General features: G+C 37.1%; 2 protein-coding genes across 2 annotated transcripts in view; both read right to left on the reverse strand.

The window, feature by feature from the left end:
• The window catches only part of LOC142343159 (pre-rRNA-processing protein TSR1 homolog), a 392,765-nt gene that overhangs the window by 51,575 nt on the left and 315,228 nt on the right, over positions 1-25,962 (reverse strand). The window lies entirely within an intron of this gene.
• LOC142351965 (uncharacterized) lies at positions 4,079-8,649 on the reverse strand. The gene is made up of 2 exons (XM_075404259.1): positions 8,414-8,649; positions 4,079-4,711 (listed from the first exon to the last, which is right to left on the reverse strand). Exons 1-2 carry the CDS (start codon positions 8,580-8,582, stop codon positions 4,215-4,217), a joined length of 666 nt encoding a protein of 221 aa, XP_075260374.1. The 5' UTR covers positions 8,583-8,649; the 3' UTR covers positions 4,079-4,214.

A 25,962-nucleotide genomic window follows, 5' to 3' on the forward strand; every position in this document is an offset into this window, starting at 1 on the left:
TGTAACTTAACATATGTGCACTATCTAAGATTACAATAAGCAATGCCGCAAACAATTTAGCTATTACAGGAATCAAACAGACAAAGTTCTGTTCTGAAATTTTGCGGAATTGATCTTCAAAACTTCAGCAGAAAAGATCTCGAACATAGTATAACTTAGAATTTGAGCTTCTAGAACTCAGCAGATAGAAGATTTATTTTGTTTCCAATTAAGGCAGTTATTTCAAGCGACGCAATCTCTTGATTTGTAATCTTTCATTGTAGAATTGCAGAAATTTTGATGCCTGAATTAAGATCACTGAATCTTAAAATGCCCTATTTTCAAAAAAAGATTTAGTTATTACTCGTAATCATGAGTTCGTTACTCAATTTGCGCCTTCATCACTATAGCCCAATTTGCGCCTTCATCACTATAGTCAGAAAACGAAATTATAGCTCCCCCCCCCTTAGTTTTTAGTAATCGAATAGCAAAAAAATGCACGAGAATTTAATTGCAATTAAAATCAAAAGCGAAAGCTTACTAACAAAGAAATGCTGATGACCATCGTTAATCACAACAGACAATAAATTGCACTAGACTGGGAAAAATTCAAAAGTGATAGGTGACAAAAATCTTTTGTTGCGGATACATGTGCAACGACGTCACAGCGGACTACATGTACAAACTGTGGCATCTTCTTTATGTATGCAACTAGTTCTGTCTATCTCTCTCCTCCACTGCAAATGAAGTCAGAGCAACTGTTAGATGTCAAAGGAATTAACACGATTAATAGTCCCAGTTACGCTGTTTGAAGTTCCAACACAAAAGGAACAAAATAATGAACATTTCTAAAAATTCTCGGTTATGATGATTTTAATTAATATTCAGAAGTTTTTTTATTAAATTCAGAGGCTGACCGAAGTTAGACAGTTGTCTTGGTGGACTTTTCCTTCCGCTTTGAATAAGAATTTTGTTTTCATAACCGCGTGTGAACTAACTAAGGTTTGTTTTTCCTGTGTGAGGATGAGCTCTTACTTAACCATAGCTTCAGGTTGACCATAGCCTGACCAATGTTGGCAGCAATGATGGTACCACGTGAAAGTTTCAGACGCAAAAAAAGTGGCCATCGTCACCAAAAAAAGAGCAATGCTGCTCATGAAAAGATCAGTCTGAAATGTGGGGAATAATAAGAAAAAGGGCAGCTGAAAACAGGCTACTGTAGGCCTAATGCTGTTCCGCTGCGATTACGCAGAAACCACAATTATTATTATTATCATTTTCGATCTGGTTATAGTTTTGATAACCTATCAAATGGATTAGCTCTCCAATAAAATCAAAATCCGCCTTTAGAACGGTGCAAAAATGTCAATTATGGAGCCCAAAAAACTACGGGGTGGGGGAACGTTTTGTTTTGCTTTCATGAGTAAGTGATGCACAATATAAGAAGAGCTCAACCTTCTAAAAATGGAGAACTTAAATAGCCGGAAGCGGTGAATTTCGCTGACAAGCTTTTATTAACGAGTCCTTCTTCATCAAAACAAGTTTTGAAATGTCCAAAAAAACTATTCACGAGCCGTTAGATCACCGTGAAAAATCTTGGAAATAACATGGAAAAATTTACAATAGAAAAGTTTAATATGTAGAAATATACTTAGAAATATGACGCATGAACCCACGTATTTATAAGCATCATTTCTCAATTCGGCGCAATTTTGACACTTTAATACCAAATGAAACCATCACCAGCAGACTGTTAGAAAATATTTGGGAGAGCTTTGTAAACCTGCAGCATAACCTGCTAAATGTAAATTAAAACTTTATCGGACTCATGCTCAAGATTTTAAATGGAAGTTGCTTAAACTCTCTCAAGTTTGAGTGATTTAAAGAACTGCAATAAACCTTCAATTGTAGAATATACCCATAACAGATCTCCAGTCCTCCATCTTAAAAGTCAATACACTCGTCTTCTTTACCAAAGTAAACGACCAAATTACAATTTTACATAGTGAACTATCTATTTTACGCCCTTTTATCGTCAACATGCCCTTGCCCGTTTATTTTGAATTTTTAAAAAATGGCGCATAATCAAGAGAAGATTAATAGCTCTAACTTTCAGAAAAATGAAGCGAATAATTGCAGCGAGACTTCAGATAGCCGATTGCCGTAATCACCACTAATTGAGCTTCACATGTGAAATGTGTTCCACACGATCATGAAATTCCTGAATTCACAATGCTATTTTCGGGTGCTAGATACACGACAAGAACTCAATTAAACGAAGCTTATTCCTTTAGCTATTAGGCAAAAAAGGTTTATCTAACTTGTGAAAATTAGGTGAAAACCAATTAAAAAAGTAGATTTTACATGCACTTTATAATTTCATTTTCATGTAAAAAAATTGTTAGACACCTGATAATTTTCTAGCTTCATGTGAATTTTGAAGAATCACAGTTGAAGTGGTTTAACTGGTTTTTGTCTCATTTCGACGAGAAGTTTGCTGAAAATTTCCCGAAAGTTTTCGGATACAAACATTGGCTTCGCCTAATCAATCTTTCTGCCTGCGCCCCGCCATTTTCTGCTTAAAGCAAAACAGACAAGTGCTCAGAGTAGTGCTCATTATGGAAAACTGGCAATTTGCATATTCTTTGTAAGTTTTGTTTTCATTTTCAGGGAGTTATAGCTACTAAATTTCAGCTGATTATCCGTCGACTTTATAAAAATCGTGAGCATAGAAATGTCTACAAAGGTCTTAAAAACAGGTTGTTTATGTAAAATTGCTATTTGAACATTCACTTTTATTAACAAGTGTAGAGCTCTAGAACGGATGCAACAAAATTAATTTACCGGTGCGCATTAATCGCATTAGATGTCCAACGAAGATTCTAATTGATTAAAAACCTATATTTGGTAAACTTTTATTTGATATTATCAAAAAAAAATTGCAGCCAATTAGCGTGCGAAGAAAGCTGAGTAGCCTAAAAATCTCAATACGTCGCCAATCTTACAAATTCAAGGGATTCCGCGCTTGTGAACACGATAAAACTACATTTTGTCACCCCCTTCTCGCGTGGGAGTAAAATGGTTAAATCGTTGACAACAAAATTGCAGACAACCCTTACATAATTCCGTCACTGATATCGTGAAAATCACGTTTTTCTGTCATAAAAATCCGCAATTTGTAAGCAGGGGTATCATCATCGGTGCACTTTAACCTTTAAATTATATTTAAAACTTCGACGGACTAATATCATAATTAATCCTCACTTCATATTAATAAGTTTTACCAATTATATCCAACTTTACTCCTTTAATCAGGTTCAGAAGCCTTGACGGATTAAACGAATAGTTATCCCTCACTATATGTTCAACCTACTTTAAGTTAAGTTTTGAACCCTAAACTTTAACGGATTAAAATTATAATTGCACCTCACTGCATTTTGATAAGAACCAATTATATTCCCCTTTGTCCCCTTTAATCACTTTCAGAAGCCTTGCGCGGAAAGTAGTTACCTTAGCGCGAATGTTAGTGACGGAAATTTCAGGACAATAATGACAAAATCTGTCTGCCTTGCTTACGTGTCATCAAATTCCGCAATCGCGGACATCAGTGGCGAATAATCAAAATTTTGAGTAATTTAGCAATGTATTACCCCACTGTCACTGTTGCCCGCGAAAGCCTATAACGCCTAATCTTAAAATATGGGGGAGCGGACAATGCAGATATTAGCAAGCAAATTTCCTTGCTCAAAATGTAGGATTGGCGACGTACTGCTCATTTACACTGGTTTAAACTCCACAAAAGAATGCGTAAAACTCACCTTAAAAATATTAATAGCAAAACCTACGCATAGACGCCAATCGCCAACACAACAAAGTACTTGTGAGCGAGCTCAAAAATCGCTTCATCGCTGTTTTTTTTAAATAAGGGATTGTTAGCTATTAGCGGTCAGTCATTGCTCTAACAGATTTGAAGAATTACTTTTAAACAATTGAACTCTTCATTCTTTCGTAGTTTCCCCATTCCTATTTACAATAGCACTATGCATCATCAGTTTAAACGTGTGAACCAAATTCTTCCTTCGAATCAAGTGAAAGACTCTTAGATTTCGTGGATTTAAATTCAAAAATGTTTAAAGTAGCTTGCATTAATCATGAAGCTATCTGTAGATAACAACAAAACATGAAAAAATGTTTTTGTAACAATAGAAAACGCTATACTAAAAGGCTGTATTCAATTAGCAACATTCCATCTTTTCCAATCCTTCTGTTAAACTTTCAACTAACTCCAATTCGTCTGCTTCGTCATTAGATGAATACGCCGAATCAGTTGGTTTCGGTTGAGAAGAACCAGCCTCTTCTGAAACAGTTTCTGAGGACGTACTTGGCGATGTAGCTATTGCATTAGAAACGTGTTGACTATTACTACTGCTACCCTGATTGTCATCTTTGTTGAATAATTTCAGAAATTTCTCATCTGGTGAAACGTAAGGCACCAATGCCCAGGAACTTGGGGGCTCCGGTGGGGGAGGGGTTGCAGTTGAGGTTTTTAGCAGCACCATAGATATAACGTCTTCCGACAACTTCTCCTTTAGGGCCTCTGAGAAAACGAAAGGCTGATTGCTTGAGGTTTGGTCCAGGTCTTCGTCCGAATCATATAACTCATTTGCTTTCAATTTTGATGTGAAATCATTCGATCCAGGTTGTTTACACTCCAAAGTTAGTTCCGAGAAATCTACAAAATGCATAACTAATATATTGATAAGTTGGGACACTAACACATTTCTCATCAACAGAACATAGAATGCAGTTGCTACTCACTCAAAAAATGACTTAACACACGATAGACAAATTAAAACGACAGGCAACAGGAAATGAACATAACCAACTAACGTCTGGCGAATTGTGCTCACACGACGGATTAGCTTCGGTAGTAGCCGACTAAGGTCTTAGGGATGCGTAATATGGCGTGCTCAGGCGTTGAGGGAGGTCATCGATGGATGGGGGGTTGCTGCGTTAAGGAGGGTGGAGTGGTGGGAGCAGAGAGGGCATGAGCGCGTGAGGGGTGGGGGCTGACTGCGCTGGACCTCTAAGATGACTACGAACCCCCTTCACAATACAAATTTATGCCTCAAAATAGTCTTGGTTAATTGTATACTTAGACACAGTAAGGCTCTCAGGGACCTGCTCGGCCACTTAATGCCCTCCCGGTTTTAACTGTTTATTCCGATTTTGACGACGAAAAAAAGCCTCGTCAAGCGAAAAATCGCATAAAAAACGGAGGAGTCATATAAATGCTGTAAATTCATTTGAACGCAATTAAAATGGTACGGCAAAACAAAAACTAAAATGGTTTAATTTTTTAAAAATTCTTTAATTGGCACAGGCCCAGCAATCGCAAATTGTAAAACAGAAATTTTAAAGTGAAATATAAAACATAACCGACTAAACGTCGAAAGAACTGCTCTCGAACGTCTAGTGAGAACTCTAATCAATTGCAGCCTGCTTCAGTCGGGGGGAGCCTAAATAGGACCAAGAAGTTCAATAGTGGGCTTCAAATTACCACATTAGAGGTTAATATACCACTATTAAGATTTAAAGTAAAAAATGGCACCAGTTTCGACGTACTTTTCATTTGACTTTTAGTATTAAATTGCCGCCAATTGAGTTCAGCTGCTTGAAATTGTGCTCAAAAGAGAATTTTAGATAATGCGAAACGCAAAAAGTCAAGGGCGTAAAAGTCACTCGAAAAGTCAAAATTGTCAAGCAAAAATTTTGCATAAAAAAGACTCACACGTTTAAAATAATTATTAAGAACTTCGTTCAAGAGCAATTAATCAAGGTATCTATCTGTCCTTCATAACATTACAAAAATTGTCCTAGCTTTCATTTTGAACAAATGCTGCTCAGATTTTAGCATCCAAGGTTTACCTGATTTTTCGAAGCCGTGTTTCTTTCGGTTTTATGAAAAAAAATCGTGCACCAAGAACAACTTAATCCAACTTCGCAGTCACATTGCCCAGAAAAAGATGTGGACCAGATAATAGAAAAAAGGAAATAAGATCTCTAAAGAAATTCTTTTAAATTACAATTTACAAAAGTTTTAATCTAGCGAGGCTGATTATTCTTATCTCGCAATTGTTTTCACGGTCCGAAAAAGGAACTGAAGAAGATAATAGAGAAACAAAATTTTAAATCTGTACCCACAATCAAATCTCAAAAATTGATGTGCATTTAAAATTTTTTAACTAACGCGATGCCTAAAAATCTGTCACTTTTCGATACTTCCAACTTAAATTCGTGAAAAATCCGAAGAAATTGGAAAACTAACAGCACGCAGACGAATCTGCATAAAGACACAAAAGGAAGATGATTGACCATGTGTGCAATTAGGATACCAAAAACTGAGAACAAAGACTTACTGAAATAACGCCAACAATGCGTACATAACGTAAATAAAAATTTTTTAATCGCAAAACGTCTACTAAATATCCAAAACAGCCAAAACGTCTAACGAAGAATTCGAAAACCACAATTCAGCATATCACAAAATTTGCAGGAAAAGACGAGTTCAAACAAAAAATTCCATTCAAAATGGCGCACGTGAACGAATAAATTCGCTCACTTAGCAAACAAATTTCACGCCTACTTATTACGTTTTAAGCATGAACAGAAAACAACACTTTTCTCTACTCTATTTTTATTCACCATTTTTGTCCGGACGAATCTGCAGAAAGACACAAAAGGAAGATGATTGACCATGTGTGCAATCAGGATACCAAAAACTGAGAACAAAGACTTACTGAAATAACGCCAACAATGCGTACATAACGTAAACAAAATTTTTTATCGCAAAACGTCTACTAAATATCCAAAACAGCCAAAACGTCTAACGAAGAATTCGAAAACCACAATTCAGCATATCACAAAATTTGCAGGAAAAGACGAGTTCAAACAAAAAATTCCTTTCAAAATGGCGCACGTGAACGAATAAATTCGCTCACTTAGCAAACAAATTTCACACCTACTTATTACGTTTTAAGCATGAACAGAAAACAACACTTTTCTCTACTCTATTTTTATTCACCAATTTGGCCAAAACAATGTGTTTTACATGTGGCAGTTGTCTGAAACAAAATCCAACAAATTGTCGATAAAAAAGACCCAGCTCCAATACTCGTCTTCGAGCCGTAAACACCTATTCAAATGAAAGATGAGACCAATAATCACCTCGCTCTCGGTTTGCGGTTATAACATACCTGATTACCGTAATGTCTTGCCTTGAACCATTTATTAACTTTAGCATTAACTCAGTATGATTAAATTGTGTTCAGTGGTGTGATATCGTAAATATTTGCTCGTATTAGTTTTGTTTTCCTTTGAATCACTTTTTGAAGAATATTTTTTGACACATAGTATCATAGTCCTAACAAGGAGTAATTGATTACTTGACTTTTGTTTTGCAAGCGTTCTGTCATTCGTTGAGTTTTTCCGAAGATAAATAATTTGAAGCAGTGCAATACAACTACACAATAACTACTGTGAGGCGAATTGAACGACAAAAGAGGTTGGCTTTGATTCTAAGTAACTAACACACAGGAGGCTAACCTCAGTGCAATAGGACGATTAAAGCGGTGGATTCGGTCAAGATCGCCCTTTAAACCATGGCAATCTGCCTCCTAAAGCGTTCTTCAGCAGCTTGCTGGACCGTACAATTAGATTAACAAAGGTCTAAGAGAGCTGCTGATAAACTCTATGTCTTAGGCTTTACAAATTTATACTGTTTTAGAAGACGGAAAGTTCACCTTAAATCGCTAGAGAAGTCAAACTGAAAGCAAAATTTTGCAGCAAAAATCATTCGAACGAGAGTCAGCTTTACAAACGTCAAAACATTCACGCATCAGAAGAATTTCAAAATTCGCTCAAACATTATAAAAAATTACTATTTTGAGATTTGGGGAAGTTATCACAGAAATAAGCAGATACAACTTAAATTAAACCCTAGGAATGAATCCATAAAGAAAGAAATTCCCCTGATAACTGTCACCGAAACGATGTTGAAAAGAGAATTCCCAATATTTTAGTTTCTGCTATATACTTATGGTTAACCTCTTTTAAAATAATTTGCCTGTGCAATGAACGCGTTTCTAATCCCTAAAGGCGGCGTACTGAGAAGTTAAAAAATTCACACGTCGGGAAAAGCGCCAATTCTGGGTTCCATATTTTTACGGAAATATGGAGAAAAATGGACGAAATACATTTGCGACAGCGGTACATTTTCGAATTTGCGGTTACTTCTTCAGTAGCAGAGATATAGAGAACTTTTACTTTTCGGCCCGAGCCATGAGTGTTCGGCCCGAGTGTTCTGATACAATTTTCAACCATAGGACACATTTCACAGATGACGGCTCAGCTCAGTTAGTTAAGAAATACTAACGATTTCGAAACTCAGCGTCTGTAAGTAATCGCTTGCTGGGTTTAGTCTCCGCCACTAGAGATGACCTTTTTCGAGATAGCATTCCTTTGTTTGGCCAAACACTACAGTACGAAAATTTTGATGAAACACCCACAATTGGAGGATAAGAAGCTCCCACTCTAAATGGCATCGAAAGCTAATTACCGATTAATCATTCCAACCTGAAAGATTAAAATGCGCTGCTAGCTTTCGTAGTAGTCACGGCTTTAGAGTAAATGTAAATAGTAGTTATCCGTATATATAGACTTGATCAAACAGAACTGATGAAAACAGTATATAAATAAATAGAACTCATCGGAGTACTTACGCTGGTGTTTTTAGCCGATGTTGTAAAATTTGCCTTTAGAGTATAATGAGTTAACAAACCCCTTTGTACATTAGTTTTATCATTTGCAATGGATTACGATTATCACAATTGCAACTGTCCAAGTACAAGAAATGAGTTCTGAGTGGTGTTGACCAAAGATTCAAAAAAAATTGACAATTAAAAATCAATTCGATAAAAAATGAACGTTTTCGAATTGTCGCGTTCATTGTCAGGTTCTTCTTTGCCCTTCAATGGATACATTGGCCCTTGATTGAAAATTTGTGAACTCAAACAAAACCCCTCCCCTAAAAGGGCAGTGTCAAGTCGGCGGTGTCAAGTCAACTCCTGTATAACTACAAATTGTGACAATTGACAATTAAAATCAACTCGTTTGCCAATGGGTTAAAAAAAATCTTATTTAATAAGTAAATGTTTAACCAAAAACGCTTCTAATCAACAATTTTTGTGCTGTTTTATTCCTTTTCCAAAACTGCACTACAACGTTGACAAAATTTTAAACTCATAAAATGTAATTTTACAGGGTAAACTGCCTGTTTTGGAAACAATTTTTGATCAACATAATTTTGGCCGTTTGCTTCGATTTTTCATTCAGTTGACGCATAATCATAAGGAGTTTAATATATCTACCAGTTACCAATTACAATACAATCTATTCAAAGTATGCAAACGCCGCATCGCAAAAATCAGCTAACACTACACTCGCTAAACCGGAATCCACCTCATGTTTTCCAAAAAAAAGATGCAAATACTCCCGCAGGGCGAATAATGCAATTTTCTGAGACTACTTTCCCGCTAATTAATAGACAATCCAATAAGAGTGGCAAAAGTCAGACAACAAAAATAAAATCAGTGCTTTTTGCCCAAACCCCCTCTCAAATTCATTTGCATAATTTCAGCTTACAATCAAACTTTGTTTGTCATCAGAATTCCTTTATCAAATAGAACAACCTCATTACATAAAAGCACTATGCCATCAAAGAAACGCATAACTAGACTCAGAGTCGGCGATGCTTCCCGCACAGCGGAACCACCAACTAGACCCATATCAAAACTAAACCGGCCGCATCTTCTCATCACATTAAAACGCCCTTCACAGCTTGGCCCCAAATACCCACATCAGAAGACAGTTTTCAGTAAACCTCTAATAGCCTCTCTCAAAAGCAAAGACGCGGTCCCCAAGGTGGTGTGAGACTGTATCCTCATTAACAACGAGGAAAGGTTGAAGGACATCCACTCGTACTGGCGGTATATTCATGTACGATCTGGATGCGCATGAACAGACAAAAAAGCCTTAATACCAGTACCTGGTATGTATCGCCACACACCACACTTGACAAAAAAGCTGATCGTCAGATCAAAAAAGTGTAATCTCTGCACAGCAATTGGTAAGAATCTTAAATCAGTAATTCCCGCCAAGCATTACAACTTCATTTACCTTGTGCTGAGTCAAACCAGGAAAAACAAAATGATTTTGGTGGACCTATTTACAATGGGAAGGAATGATTTATACCTTTTCAAAGCAATAGATTTTTTTTAAATATCCCACTGCATGTATATTTGACAAAGCGAATAGCCCTATTCTTTCATAGATTTTGGATATGTATATAAAAAACGCGGAATGCTTCGTTCGATTTGATTGGATCAAGCGAAATCTCTTTTGGAAAAAGAGATTCTGAAATAAGAAAAAAATGGATATTATTGAAGCTCCAGTTAACGACCATCGAGCAATTGGACTGATAGAAAAACTTATACTGACAATTAAGAATAGACTTACATGCATTAAACAAGGCAAGTCGGCTACCAATTCGTTCCATATAAGGCATGTGTTTAAGATTATTGTCCACCAACAGCGAATAAAAAAACAACAAAGCCCTCGCCCTTCGAAGCATACTTTGGTAGAAAACCTAATACCACGCTGAGCGCAATCTGTACTACGCCTAAGTTGTCTATTCTCTAATACGAGAATATTATAAAATACTATTTAGAAGACGACACAGTTACTCTTGAGACCATCCTCCCCGATGACAATTGAGAAAACGGATATCAAAGCGACATTGAGGTCAGAAGCGAATGACGAAAGCCACAAAAAGAGGCCAATGACAGAATAAAAAAGTACAGAGGGTGAATTGTGATTCTTCAGCTCAAATTCTTATCGCCCATTTCTTTTCTCAGAGCGCGCGGTGCAGCTCAAACTGGCCCAAAAAGTACACGGCAATTAGAGCTACGACAGGTTCCCCCTACTACTTCTGATACCACCGCAGGTAAGAGAGCCAGTGGTCATCGCAATTTTTTAAGGCTGCGAGGACACAGCATCTGACTCCCTTATCACGGCACCGCCAAAACGTCAACGCAGAGCTAGTTGTGTTGAAAATTTCCAATCACCCGATATCTATGTTGTGGTAAACGTTTAATCTACTGCAAAAGAAGCTCCGGAAGAGACGAACACCTCTCCTGTGTTTGAAAGAGCACTTTCCCCTGATCCGCGGGTAAAATATTTCGGCAACTACTAAAGCCCGACATCTTAGGACGACACAATTTATCTGACTGTTTATGACGCCAAAATGAATGCAAACTCCAATTAGACTTGCTTAAAACTCAAAACCAACTGATTTTCTTAAATATCACTATCTATGATACCCAGAGCATATATTGTTAATAAATACTGAACCGAAGACCAAGTAAAAAATGTAATAATATTGCTTTTATTAAAGAATTGTCCTAATTGTACTTTTTTCTCAAAATTCAAGGAGATATGTGATACCTGTTTAATAAGTGTTCATATTCAGTGCAGTAATTATACGTTGCTATAATTAGTTCCTAAATATTTGTCTTTCATCCTTCATTTTTAATCAGACAACATTGCATGTTTCCCGCTGGCAACTTATTACTTGTTCTTATTTACTCAATTTCCCACTACGTGATCTGACATTTCTGTTCATTCTGTCCTAATTTATTGATAACCACTTCAGTTCATAAATTTGTCTTGATAGTTGAAATCCCGTTGTCAGAACCTCTTTTGATTTCGATCAGCAAATGAAGCTCGGAAATGAGTAAACATTTTGCCCGGCGAGATCTATCATATATCTAAAGGTGTGCTTTTGCGTAGTGAAGTCGACTGTAATTCAATAAAGTACGACAGCAGTTTTTGATGATAAGTTCTTTAACGATTCTTAGTTTTTGGACAATTCTTTTACTGCACTGGAGAATCCCTTTATCTTCGTTTCTCTCCTGTCAATTCTATCATTCTGCGTTTGATTCTCAACAATCTATCAATTTTCTGTTTATTAAGGAAAGTTGGTTATTGTAACTTTAGAGATGTGGGTAATTCTGGTTCAGTACAATGAGATATGAAAATGATACGCGCATTTGATGGCACTTTCCCTGAAGTGAAATTTGTTCAGTTGGCAGTCGCACGCCGTCTGGCTTGATATCCACAGGTCCATATTATTTTTTTGTTGGCTATTGTTGACAATATGAGTTGGCTTTGAAGTTTTTTCATCTTAATTATGTTTCAGTAGGCTCTTTTTCAGATCCAGTGCGAAGGGTGCTTTTTTCGACGCTGGAGCTGATCGCCCGATGTCTTCCAAACGAAGTGATCAGACTTGGGTTGATGCGCGTCAGTTTCCTGATTAGTTTTAAGAGGGGGTTGTTACGATTCACACCACCAGCTTGGACTTGCTGTTCGACTAAACCTCAGCAAAGATTGAGAAAAACAAAATAACGACTTCAAAAACAGAGAATTACAGCCGCATTAATAATTTACCAATTAAAGCTCCTAGTAATTTTAATCGAAATTAATTGTGCTTTTCAATAGTATTTGTACTTCGTAGAACGACAAACTAAAAATGAAAGCTCATAGAATGACAATAAAAAATTGATCAGCAACTTTATGAAAATGAAGCGATTTCGAAACTCAGCGTCTGTAAGTAATCGCTTGCTGGGTTTAGTCTCCGCCACTAGAGATGACCTTTTTCGAGATAGCATTCCTTTGTTTGGCCAAACACTACAGTACGAAAATTTTGATGAAATACCCACAATTGGAGGATAAGAAGCTCCCACTCTAAATGGCATCGAAAGCTAATTACCGATTAATCATTCCAATCTGAAAGATTAAAATGCGCTGCTAGCTTTCGTAGTAGTCACGGCTTTAGAGTAAATGTAAATAGTAGTTATCCGTATATATAGACTTGATCAAACAGAACTGATGAAAACAGTATAAAAATAAATAGAACTCATCGGAGTACTTACGCTGGTGTTTTTAGCCGATGTTGTAAAATTTGCCTTTAGAGTATAATGAGTTAACAAACCCCTTTGTACATTAGTTTTATCATTTGCAATGGATTACGATTATCACAATTGCAACTGTCCAAGTACAAGAAATGAGTTCTGAGTGGTGTTGACCAAAGATTCAAAAAAAATTGACAATTAAAAATCAATTCGATAAAAAATGAACGTTTTCGAATTGTCGCGTTCATTGTCAGGTTCTTCTTTGCCCTTCAATGGATACATTGGCCCTTGATTGAAAATTTGTGAACTCAAACAAAACCCCTCCCCTAAAAGGGCAGTGTCAAGTCGGCGGTGTCAAGTCAACTCCTGTATAACTACAAATTGTGACAATTGACAATTAAAATCAACTCGTTGGCCAATGGGTTAAAAAAAATCCTATTTAATAAGTAAATGTTTAACCAAAAACGCTTCTAATCAACAATTTTTGTGCTGTTTTATTCCTTTTCCAAAACTGCACTACAACCGTTGACAAAATTTTAAACTCATAAAATGTAATTTTACAGGGTAAACTGCCTGTTTTGGAAACAATTTTTGATCAACATAATTTTGGCCGTTTGCTTCGATTTTTCATTCAGTTGACGCATAATCATAAGGAATTTAATATATCTACCAGTTACCAATTACAATACAATCTATTCAAAGTATGCAAACGCCGCATCGCAAAAATCAGCTAACACTACACTCGCTAAACCGGAATCCACCTCATGTTTTCCAAAAAAAAGATGCAAATACTCCCGCAGGGCGAATAATGCAATTTTCTGAGACTACTTTCCCGCTAATTAATAGACAATCCAATAAGAGTGGCAAAAGTCAGACAACAAAAATAAAATCAGTGCTTTTTGCCCAAACCCCCTCTCAAATTCATTTGCATAATTTCAGCTTACAATCAAACTTTGTTTGTCATCAGAATTCCTTTATCAAATAGAACAACCTCATTACATAAAAGCACTATGCCATCAAAGAAACGCATAACTAGACTCAGAGTCGGCGATGCTTCCCGCACAGCGGAACCACCAACTAGACCCATATCAAAACTAAACCGGCCGCATCTTCTCATCACATTAAAACGCCCTTCACAGCTTGGCCCCAAATACCCACATCAGAAGACAGTTTTCAGTAAACCTCTAATAGCCTCTCTCAAAAGCAAAGACGCGGTCCCCAAGGTGGTGTGAGACTGTATCCTCATTAACAACGAGGAAAGGTTGAAGGACATCCACTCGTACTGGCGGTATATTCATGTACGATCTGGATGCGCATGAACAGACAAAAAAGCCTTAATACCAGTACCTGGTATGTATCGCCACACACCACACTTGACAAAAAAGCTGATCGTCAGATCAAAAAAGTGTAATCTCTGCACAGCAATTGGTAAGAATCTTAAATCAGTAATTCCCGCCAAGCATTACAACTTCATTTACCTTGTGCTGAGTCAAACCAGGAAAAACAAAATGATTTTGGTGGACCTATTTACAATGGGAAGGAATGATTTATACCTTTTCAAAGCAATAGATTTTTTTTAAATATCCCACTGCATGTATATTTGACAAAGCGAATAGCCCTATTCTTTCATAGATTTTGGATATGTATATAAAAAACGCGGAATGCTTCGTTCGATTTGATTGGATCAAGCGAAATCTCTTTTGGAAAAAGAGATTCTGAAATAAGAAAAAAATGGATATTATTGAAGCTCCAGTTAACGACCATCGAGCAATTGGACTGATAGAAAAACTTATACTGACAATTAAGAATAGACTTACATGCATTAAACAAGGCAAGTCGGCTACCAATTCGTTCCATATAAGGCATGTGTTTAAGATTATTGTCCACCAACAGCGAATAAAAAAACAACAAAGCCCTCGCCCTTCGAAGCATACTTTGGTAGAAAACCTAATACCACGCTGAGCGCAATCTGTACTACGCCTAAGTTGTCTATTCTCTAATACGAGAATATTATAAAATACTATTTAGAAGACGACACAGTTACTCTTGAGACCATCCTCCCCGATGACAATTGAGAAAACGGATATCAAAGCGACATTGAGGTCAGAAGCGAATGACGAAAGCCACAAAAAGAGGCCAATGACAGAATAAAAAAGTACAGAGGGTGAATTGTGATTCTTCAGCTCAAATTCTTATCGCCCATTTCTTTTCTCAGAGCGCGCGGTGCAGCTCAAACTGGCCCAAAAAGTACACGGCAATTAGAGCTACGACAGGTTCCCCCTACTACTTCTGATACCACCGCAGGTAAGAGAGCCAGTGGTCATCGCAATTTTTTAAGGCTGCGAGGACACAGCATCTGACTCCCTTATCACGGCACCGCCAAAACGTCAACGCAGAGCTAGTTGTGTTGAAAATTTCCAATCACCCGATATCTATGTTGTGGTAAACGTTTAATCTACTGCAAAAGAAGCTCCGGAAGAGACGAACACCTCTCCTGTGTTTGAAAGAGCACTTTCCCCTGATCCGCGGGTAAAATATTTCGGCAACTACTAAAGCCCGACATCTTAGGACGACACAATTTATCTGACTGTTTATGACGCCGAAATGAATGCAAACTCCAATTAGACTTGCTTAAAACTCAAAACCAACTGATTTTCTTAAATATCACTATCTATGATACCCAGAGCATATATTGTTAATAAATACTGAACCGAAGACCAAGTAAAAAATGTAATAATATTGCTTTTATTAAAGAATTGTCCTAATTGTACTTTTTTCTCAAAATTCAAGGAGATATGTGATACCTGTTTAATAAGTGTTCATATTCAGTGCAGTAATTATACGTTGCTATAATTAGTTCCTAAATATTTGTCTTTCATCCTTCATTTTTAATCAGACAACATTGCATGTTTCCCGCTGGCAACTTATTACTTGTTCTTATTTACTCAATTTCCCACTACGTGATCTGACATTTCTGTTCATTCTGTCCTAATTTATTGATAACCACTTCAGTTCATAAATTTGTCTTGATAGTTGAAATCCCGTTGTCAGAACCTCTTTTGATTTCGATCAGCAAATGAAGCTCGGAAATGAGTAAACATTTTGCCCGGCGAGATCTATCATATATCTAAAGGTGTGCTTTTGCGTAGTGAAGTCGACTGTAATTCAATAAAGTACGACAGCAGTTTTTGATGATAAGTTCTTTAACGATTCTTAGTTTTTGGACAATTCTTTTACTGCACTGGAGAATCCCTTTATCTTCGTTTCTCTCCTGTCAATTCTATCATTCTGCGTTTGATTCTCAACAATCTATCAATTTTCTGTTTATTAAGGAAAGTTGGTTATTGTAACTTTAGAGATGTGGGTAATTCTGGTTCAGTACAATGAGATATGAAAATGATACGCGCATTTGATGGCACTTTCCCTGAAGTGAAATTTGTTCAGTTGGCAGTCGCACGCCGTCTGGCTTGATATCCACAGGTCCATATTATTTTTTTGTTGGCTATTGTTGACAATATGAGTTGGCTTTGAAGTTTTTTCATCTTAATTATGTTTCAGTAGGCTCTTTTTCAGATCCAGTGCGAAGGGTGCTTTTTTCGACGCTGGAGCTGATCGCCCGATGTCTTCCAAACGAAGTGATCAGACTTGGGTTGATGCGCGTCAGTTTCCTGATTAGTTTTAAGAGGGGGTTGTTACGATTCACACCACCAGCTTGGACTTGCTGTTCGACTAAACCTCAGCAAAGATTGAGAAAAACAAAATAACGACTTCAAAAACAGAGAATTACAGCCGCATTAATAATTTACCAATTAAAGCTCCTAGTAATTTTAATCGAAATTAATTGTGCTTTTCAATAGTATTTGTACTTCGTAGAACGACAAACTAAAAATGAAAGCTCATAGAATGACAATAAAAAATTGATCAGCAACTTTATGAAAATGAAGCGATTTCGAAACTCAGCGTCTGTAAGTAATCGCTTGCTGGGTTTAGTCTCCGCCACTAGAGATGACCTTTTTCGAGATAGCATTCCTTTGTTTGGCCAAACACTACAGTACGAAAATTTTGATGAAATACCCACAATTGGAGGATAAGAAGCTCCCACTCTAAATGGCATCGAAAGCTAATTACCGATTAATCATTCCAATCTGAAAGATTAAAATGCGCTGCTAGCTTTCGTAGTAGTCACGGCTTTAGAGTAAATGTAAATAGTAGTTATCCGTATATATAGACTTGATCAAACAGAACTGATGAAAACAGTATAAAAATAAATAGAACTCATCGGAGTACTTACGCTGGTGTTTTTAGCCGATGTTGTAAAATTTGCCTTTAGAGTATAATGAGTTAACAAACCCCTTTGTACATTAGTTTTATCATTTGCAATGGATTACGATTATCACAATTGCAACTGTCCAAGTACAAGAAATGAGTTCTGAGTGGTGTTGACCAAAGATTCAAAAAAAATTGACAATTAAAAATCAATTCGATAAAAAATGAACGTTTTCGAATTGTCGCGTTCATTGTCAGGTTCTTCTTTGCCCTTCAATGGATACATTGGCCCTTGATTGAAAATTTGTGAACTCAAACAAAACCCCTCCCCTAAAAGGGCAGTGTCAAGTCGGCGGTGTCAAGTCAACTCCTGTATAACTACAAATTGTGACAATTGACAATTAAAATCAACTCGTTGGCCAATGGGTTAAAAAAAATCCTATTTAATAAGTAAATGTTTAACCAAAAACGCTTCTAATCAACAATTTTTGTGCTGTTTTATTCCTTTTCCAAAACTGCACTACAACCGTTGACAAAATTTTAAACTCATAAAATGTAATTTTACAGGGTAAACTGCCTGTTTTGGAAACAATTTTTGATCAACATAATTTTGGCCGTTTGCTTCGATTTTTCATTCAGTTGACGCATAATCATAAGGAATTTAATATATCTACCAGTTACCAATTACAATACAATCTATTCAAAGTATGCAAACGCCGCATCGCAAAAATCAGCTAACACTACACTCGCTAAACCGGAATCCACCTCATGTTTTCCAAAAAAAAGATGCAAATACTCCCGCAGGGCGAATAATGCAATTTTCTGAGACTACTTTCCCGCTAATTAATAGACAATCCAATAAGAGTGGCAAAAGTCAGACAACAAAAATAAAATCAGTGCTTTTTGCCCAAACCCCCTCTCAAATTCATTTGCATAATTTCAGCTTACAATCAAACTTTGTTTGTCATCAGAATTCCTTTATCAAATAGAACAACCTCATTACATAAAAGCACTATGCCATCAAAGAAACGCATAACTAGACTCAGAGTCGGCGATGCTTCCCGCACAGCGGAACCACCAACTAGACCCATATCAAAACTAAACCGGCCGCATCTTCTCATCACATTAAAACGCCCTTCACAGCTTGGCCCCAAATACCCACATCAGAAGACAGTTTTCAGTAAACCTCTAATAGCCTCTCTCAAAAGCAAAGACGCGGTCCCCAAGGTGGTGTGAGACTGTATCCTCATTAACAACGAGGAAAGGTTGAAGGACATCCACTCGTACTGGCGGTATATTCATGTACGATCTGGATGCGCATGAACAGACAAAAAAGCCTTAATACCAGTACCTGGTATGTATCGCCACACACCACACTTGACAAAAAAGCTGATCGTCAGATCAAAAAAGTGTAATCTCTGCACAGCAATTGGTAAGAATCTTAAATCAGTAATTCCCGCCAAGCATTACAACTTCATTTACCTTGTGCTGAGTCAAACCAGGAAAAACAAAATGATTTTGGTGGACCTATTTACAATGGGAAGGAATGATTTATACCTTTTCAAAGCAATAGATTTTTTTTAAATATCCCACTGCATGTATATTTGACAAAGCGAATAGCCCTATTCTTTCATAGATTTTGGATATGTATATAAAAAACGCGGAATGCTTCGTTCGATTTGATTGGATCAAGCGAAATCTCTTTTGGAAAAAGAGATTCTGAAATAAGAAAAAAATGGATATTATTGAAGCTCCAGTTAACGACCATCGAGCAATTGGACTGATAGAAAAACTTATACTGACAATTAAGAATAGACTTACATGCATTAAACAAGGCAAGTCGGCTACCAATTCGTTCCATATAAGGCATGTGTTTAAGATTATTGTCCACCAACAGCGAATAAAAAAACAACAAAGCCCTCGCCCTTCGAAGCATACTTTGGTAGAAAACCTAATACCACGCTGAGCGCAATCTGTACTACGCCTAAGTTGTCTATTCTCTAATACGAGAATATTATAAAATACTATTTAGAAGACGACACAGTTACTCTTGAGACCATCCTCCCCGATGACAATTGAGAAAACGGATATCAAAGCGACATTGAGGTCAGAAGCGAATGACGAAAGCCACAAAAAGAGGCCAATGACAGAATAAAAAAGTACAGAGGGTGAATTGTGATTCTTCAGCTCAAATTCTTATCGCCCATTTCTTTTCTCAGAGCGCGCGGTGCAGCTCAAACTGGCCCAAAAAGTACACGGCAATTAGAGCTACGACAGGTTCCCCCTACTACTTCTGATACCACCGCAGGTAAGAGAGCCAGTGGTCATCGCAATTTTTTAAGGCTGCGAGGACACAGCATCTGACTCCCTTATCACGGCACCGCCAAAACGTCAACGCAGAGCTAGTTGTGTTGAAAATTTCCAATCACCCGATATCTATGTTGTGGTAAACGTTTAATCTACTGCAAAAGAAGCTCCGGAAGAGACGAACACCTCTCCTGTGTTTGAAAGAGCACTTTCCCCTGATCCGCGGGTAAAATATTTCGGCAACTACTAAAGCCCGACATCTTAGGACGACACAATTTATCTGACTGTTTATGACGCCGAAATGAATGCAAACTCCAATTAGACTTGCTTAAAACTCAAAACCAACTGATTTTCTTAAATATCACTATCTATGATACCCAGAGCATATATTGTTAATAAATACTGAACCGAAGACCAAGTAAAAAATGTAATAATATTGCTTTTATTAAAGAATTGTCCTAATTGTACTTTTTTCTCAAAATTCAAGGAGATATGTGATACCTGTTTAATAAGTGTTCATATTCAGTGCAGTAATTATACGTTGCTATAATTAGTTCCTAAATATTTGTCTTTCATCCTTCATTTTTAATCAGACAACATTGCATGTTTCCCGCTGGCAACTTATTACTTGTTCTTATTTACTCAATTTCCCACTACGTGATCTGACATTTCTGTTCATTCTGTCCTAATTTATTGATAACCACTTCAGTTCATAAATTTGTCTTGATAGTTGAAATCCCGTTGTCAGAACCTCTTTTGATTTCGATCAGCAAATGAAGCTCGGAAATGAGTAAACATTTTGCCCGGCGAGATCTATCATATATCTAAAGGTGTGCTTTTGCGTAGTGAAGTCGACTGTAATTCAATAAAGTACGACAGCAGTTTTTGATGATAAGTTCTTTAACGATTCTTAGTTTTTGGACAATTCTTTTACTGCACTGGAGAATCCCTTTATCTTCGTTTCTCTCCTGTCAATTCTATCATTCTGCGTTTGATTCTCAACAATCTATCAATTTTCTGTTTATTAAGGAAAGTTGGTTATTGTAACTTTAGAGATGTGGGTAATTCTGGTTCAGTACAATGAGATATGAAAATGATACGCGCATTTGATGGCACTTTCCCTGAAGTGAAATTTGTTCAGTTGGCAGTCGCACGCCGTCTGGCTTGATATCCACAGGTCCATATTATTTTTTTGTTGGCTATTGTTGACAATATGAGTTGGCTTTGAAGTTTTTTCATCTTAATTATGTTTCAGTAGGCTCTTTTTCAGATCCAGTGCGAAGGGTGCTTTTTTCGACGCTGGAGCTGATCGCCCGATGTCTTCCAAACGAAGTGATCAGACTTGGGTTGATGCGCGTCAGTTTCCTGATTAGTTTTAAGAGGGGGTTGTTACGATTCACACCACCAGCTTGGACTTGCTGTTCGACTAAACCTCAGCAAAGATTGAGAAAAACAAAATAACGACTTCAAAAACAGAGAATTACAGCCGCATTAATAATTTACCAATTAAAGCTCCTAGTAATTTTAATCGAAATTAATTGTGCTTTTCAATAGTATTTGTACTTCGTAGAACGACAAACTAAAAATGAAAGCTCATAGAATGACAATAAAAAATTGATCAGCAACTTTATGAAAATGAAGCGATTTCGAAACTCAGCGTCTGTAAGTAATCGCTTGCTGGGTTTAGTCTCCGCCACTAGAGATGACCTTTTTCGAGATAGCATTCCTTTGTTTGGCCAAACACTACAGTACGAAAATTTTGATGAAATACCCACAATTGGAGGATAAGAAGCTCCCACTCTAAATGGCATCGAAAGCTAATTACCGATTAATCATTCCAATCTGAAAGATTAAAATGCGCTGCTAGCTTTCGTAGTAGTCACGGCTTTAGAGTAAATGTAAATAGTAGTTATCCGTATATATAGACTTGATCAAACAGAACTGATGAAAACAGTATAAAAATAAATAGAACTCATCGGAGTACTTACGCTGGTGTTTTTAGCCGATGTTGTAAAATTTGCCTTTAGAGTATAATGAGTTAACAAACCCCTTTGTACATTAGTTTTATCATTTGCAATGGATTACGATTATCACAATTGCAACTGTCCAAGTACAAGAAATGAGTTCTGAGTGGTGTTGACCAAAGATTCAAAAAAAATTGACAATTAAAAATCAATTCGATAAAAAATGAACGTTTTCGAATTGTCGCGTTCATTGTCAGGTTCTTCTTTGCCCTTCAATGGATACATTGGCCCTTGATTGAAAATTTGTGAACTCAAACAAAACCCCTCCCCTAAAAGGGCAGTGTCAAGTCGGCGGTGTCAAGTCAACTCCTGTATAACTACAAATTGTGACAATTGACAATTAAAATCAACTCGTTGGCCAATGGGTTAAAAAAAATCCTATTTAATAAGTAAATGTTTAACCAAAAACGCTTCTAATCAACAATTTTTGTGCTGTTTTATTCCTTTTCCAAAACTGCACTACAACCGTTGACAAAATTTTAAACTCATAAAATGTAATTTTACAGGGTAAACTGCCTGTTTTGGAAACAATTTTTGATCAACATAATTTTGGCCGTTTGCTTCGATTTTTCATTCAGTTGACGCATAATCATAAGGAATTTAATATATCTACCAGTTACCAATTACAATACAATCTATTCAAAGTATGCAAACGCCGCATCGCAAAAATCAGCTAACACTACACTCGCTAAACCGGAATCCACCTCATGTTTTCCAAAAAAAAGATGCAAATACTCCCGCAGGGCGAATAATGCAATTTTCTGAGACTACTTTCCCGCTAATTAATAGACAATCCAATAAGAGTGGCAAAAGTCAGACAACAAAAATAAAATCAGTGCTTTTTGCCCAAACCCCCTCTCAAATTCATTTGCATAATTTCAGCTTACAATCAAACTTTGTTTGTCATCAGAATTCCTTTATCAAATAGAACAACCTCATTACATAAAAGCACTATGCCATCAAAGAAACGCATAACTAGACTCAGAGTCGGCGATGCTTCCCGCACAGCGGAACCACCAACTAGACCCATATCAAAACTAAACCGGCCGCATCTTCTCATCACATTAAAACGCCCTTCACAGCTTGGCCCCAAATACCCACATCAGAAGACAGTTTTCAGTAAACCTCTAATAGCCTCTCTCAAAAGCAAAGACGCGGTCCCCAAGGTGGTGTGAGACTGTATCCTCATTAACAACGAGGAAAGGTTGAAGGACATCCACTCGTACTGGCGGTATATTCATGTACGATCTGGATGCGCATGAACAGACAAAAAAGCCTTAATACCAGTACCTGGTATGTATCGCCACACACCACACTTGACAAAAAAGCTGATCGTCAGATCAAAAAAGTGTAATCTCTGCACAGCAATTGGTAAGAATCTTAAATCAGTAATTCCCGCCAAGCATTACAACTTCATTTACCTTGTGCTGAGTCAAACCAGGAAAAACAAAATGATTTTGGTGGACCTATTTACAATGGGAAGGAATGATATATACCTTTTCAAAGCAATAGATTTTTTTTAAATATCCCACTGCATGTATATTTGACAAAGCGAATAGCCCTATTCTTTCATAGATTTTGGATATGTATATAAAAAACGCGGAATGCTTCGTTCGATTTGATTGGATCAAGCGAAATCTCTTTTGGAAAAAGAGATTCTGAAATAAGAAAAAAATGGATATTATTGAAGCTCCAGTTAACGACCATCGAGCAATTGGACTGATAGAAAAACTTATACTGACAATTAAGAATAGACTTACATGCATTAAACAAGGCAAGTCGGCTACCAATTCGTTCCATATAAGGCATGTATTTAAGATTATTGTCCACCAACAGCGAAAAAAAAACAAAGCCCTCGCCCTTCGAAGCATACTTTGGTAGAAAACCTAATACCACGCTGAGCGTAATCTGTACTACGCCTAAGTTGTCTATTCTCTAATACGAGAATATTATAAAATACTATTTAGAAGACGACACAGTTACTCTTGAGACCATCCTCCCCGATGAAAATTGAGAAAACGGATATCAAAGCGACATTGAGGTCAGAAGCGAATGACGAAAGCCACAAAAAAGAGGCCAATGACAGAATAAAAAAGTACAGAGGGTGAATTGTGATTCTTCAGCTCAAATTCTTATCGCCCATTTCTTTTCTCAGAGCGCGCGGTGCAGCTCAAACTGGCCCAAAAAGTACACGGCAATTAGAGAACAAAAAAGAACCTCGAAGTCCTATATGAAGTACTCGCCCCCGGATCAACTATCATCAAGGTAACCCCACGACATTGACTATCAAGGAACCGGGAAAGTCAGTAGTTACGGTTCGCAAAAGTGACATTGCAGCTATTCGGACACAGCATGAGCGACAAACGCCACTCAAAGTGTATGCCAATAGCCGCGGACCAAGAACAATTAAGAAACTGGTGGAGGAGAAAAGCCACGTCAAAGAGTTTACCCGCAAAATCAAGGTAGACAAAAAGAAGAAAGACAAAAGACGAGACCCGGGCACAGCACTTCATCCTCTAAATCTAACATTGCACGCGCGATGCGGCGTCATATCCTCAAAATACCCATTTGTTTGTCATCATGAATCAAGTGTTGCCACATATGTCGACACCCCGAGCAAATTCACCATTTCTTCATCTAATGCATCAATTTCAGCGCTACGACAGGTTCCCCCTACTACTTCTGATACCACCGCAGGTAAGAGAGCCAGTGGTCATCGCAATTTTTTAAGGCTGCGAGGACACAGCATCTGACTCCCTTATCACGGCACCGCCAAAACGTCAACGCAGAGCTAGTTGTGTTGAAAATTTCCAATCACCCGATATCTATGTTGTGGTAAACGTTTAATCTACTGCAAAAGAAGCTCCGGAAGAGACGAACACCTCTCCTGTGTTTGAAAGAGCACTTTCCCCTGATCCGCGGGTAAAATATTTCGGCAACTACTAAAGCCCGACATCTTAGGACGACACAATTTATCTGACTGTTTATGACGCCGAAATGAATGCAAACTCCAATTAGACTTGCTTAAAACTCAAAACCAACTGATTTTCTTAAATATCACTATCTATGATACCCAGAGCATATATTGTTAATAAATACTGAACCGAAGACCAAGTAAAAAATGTAATAATATTGCTTTTATTAAAGAATTGTCCTAATTGTACTTTTTTCTCAAAATTCAAGGAGATATGTGATACCTGTTTAATAAGTGTTCATATTCAGTGCAGTAATTATACGTTGCTATAATTAGTTCCTAAATATTTGTCTTTCATCCTTCATTTTTAATCAGACAACATTGCATGTTTCCCGCTGGCAACTTATTACTTGTTCTTATTTACTCAATTTCCCACTACGTGATCTGACATTTCTGTTCATTCTGTCCTAATTTATTGATAACCACTTCAGTTCATAAATTTGTCTTGATAGTTGAAATCCCGTTGTCAGAACCTCTTTTGATTTCGATCAGCAAATGAAGCTCGGAAATGAGTAAACATTTTGCCCGGCGAGATCTATCATATATCTAAAGGTGTGCTTTTGCGTAGTGAAGTCGACTGTAATTCAATAAAGTACGACAGCAGTTTTTGATGATAAGTTCTTTAACGATTCTTAGTTTTTGGACAATTCTTTTACTGCACTGGAGAATCCCTTTATCTTCGTTTCTCTCCTGTCAATTCTATCATTCTGCGTTTGATTCTCAACAATCTATCAATTTTCTGTTTATTAAGGAAAGTTGGTTATTGTAACTTTAGAGATGTGGGTAATTCTGGTTCAGTACAATGAGATATGAAAATGATACGCGCATTTGATGGCACTTTCCCTGAAGTGAAATTTGTTCAGTTGGCAGTCGCACGCCGTCTGGCTTGATATCCACAGGTCCATATTATTTTTTTGTTGGCTAATGTTGACAATATGAGTTGGCTTTGAAGTTTTTTCATCTTAATTATGTTTCAGTAGGTTCTTTTTCAGATCCAGTGCGAAGGGTGCTTTTTTCGACGCTGGAGCTGATCGCCCGATGTCTTCCAAACGAAGTGATCAGACTTGGGTTGATGCGCGTCAGTTTCCTGATTAGTTTTAAGAGGGGGTTGTTACGATTCACACCACCAGCTTGGACTTGCTGTTCGACTAAACCTCAGCAAAGATTGAGAAAAACAAAATAACGACTTCAAAAACAGAGAATTACAGCCGCATTAATAATTTACCAATTAAAGCTCCTAGTAATTTTAATCGAAATTAATTGTGCTTTTCAATAGTATTTGTACTTCGTAGAACGACAAACTAAAAATGAAAGCTCATAGAATGACAATAAAAAATTGATCAGCAACTTTATGAAAATGAAGCGTGCAAACAATTTTCTGGCT

The sequence above is a fragment of the Convolutriloba macropyga genome, chromosome 1 (assembly GCF_964194025.1).
Source record: "Convolutriloba macropyga chromosome 1, txConMacr16.3, whole genome shotgun sequence".
NCBI lineage: Eukaryota > Metazoa > Xenacoelomorpha > Acoela > Convolutidae > Convolutriloba > Convolutriloba macropyga.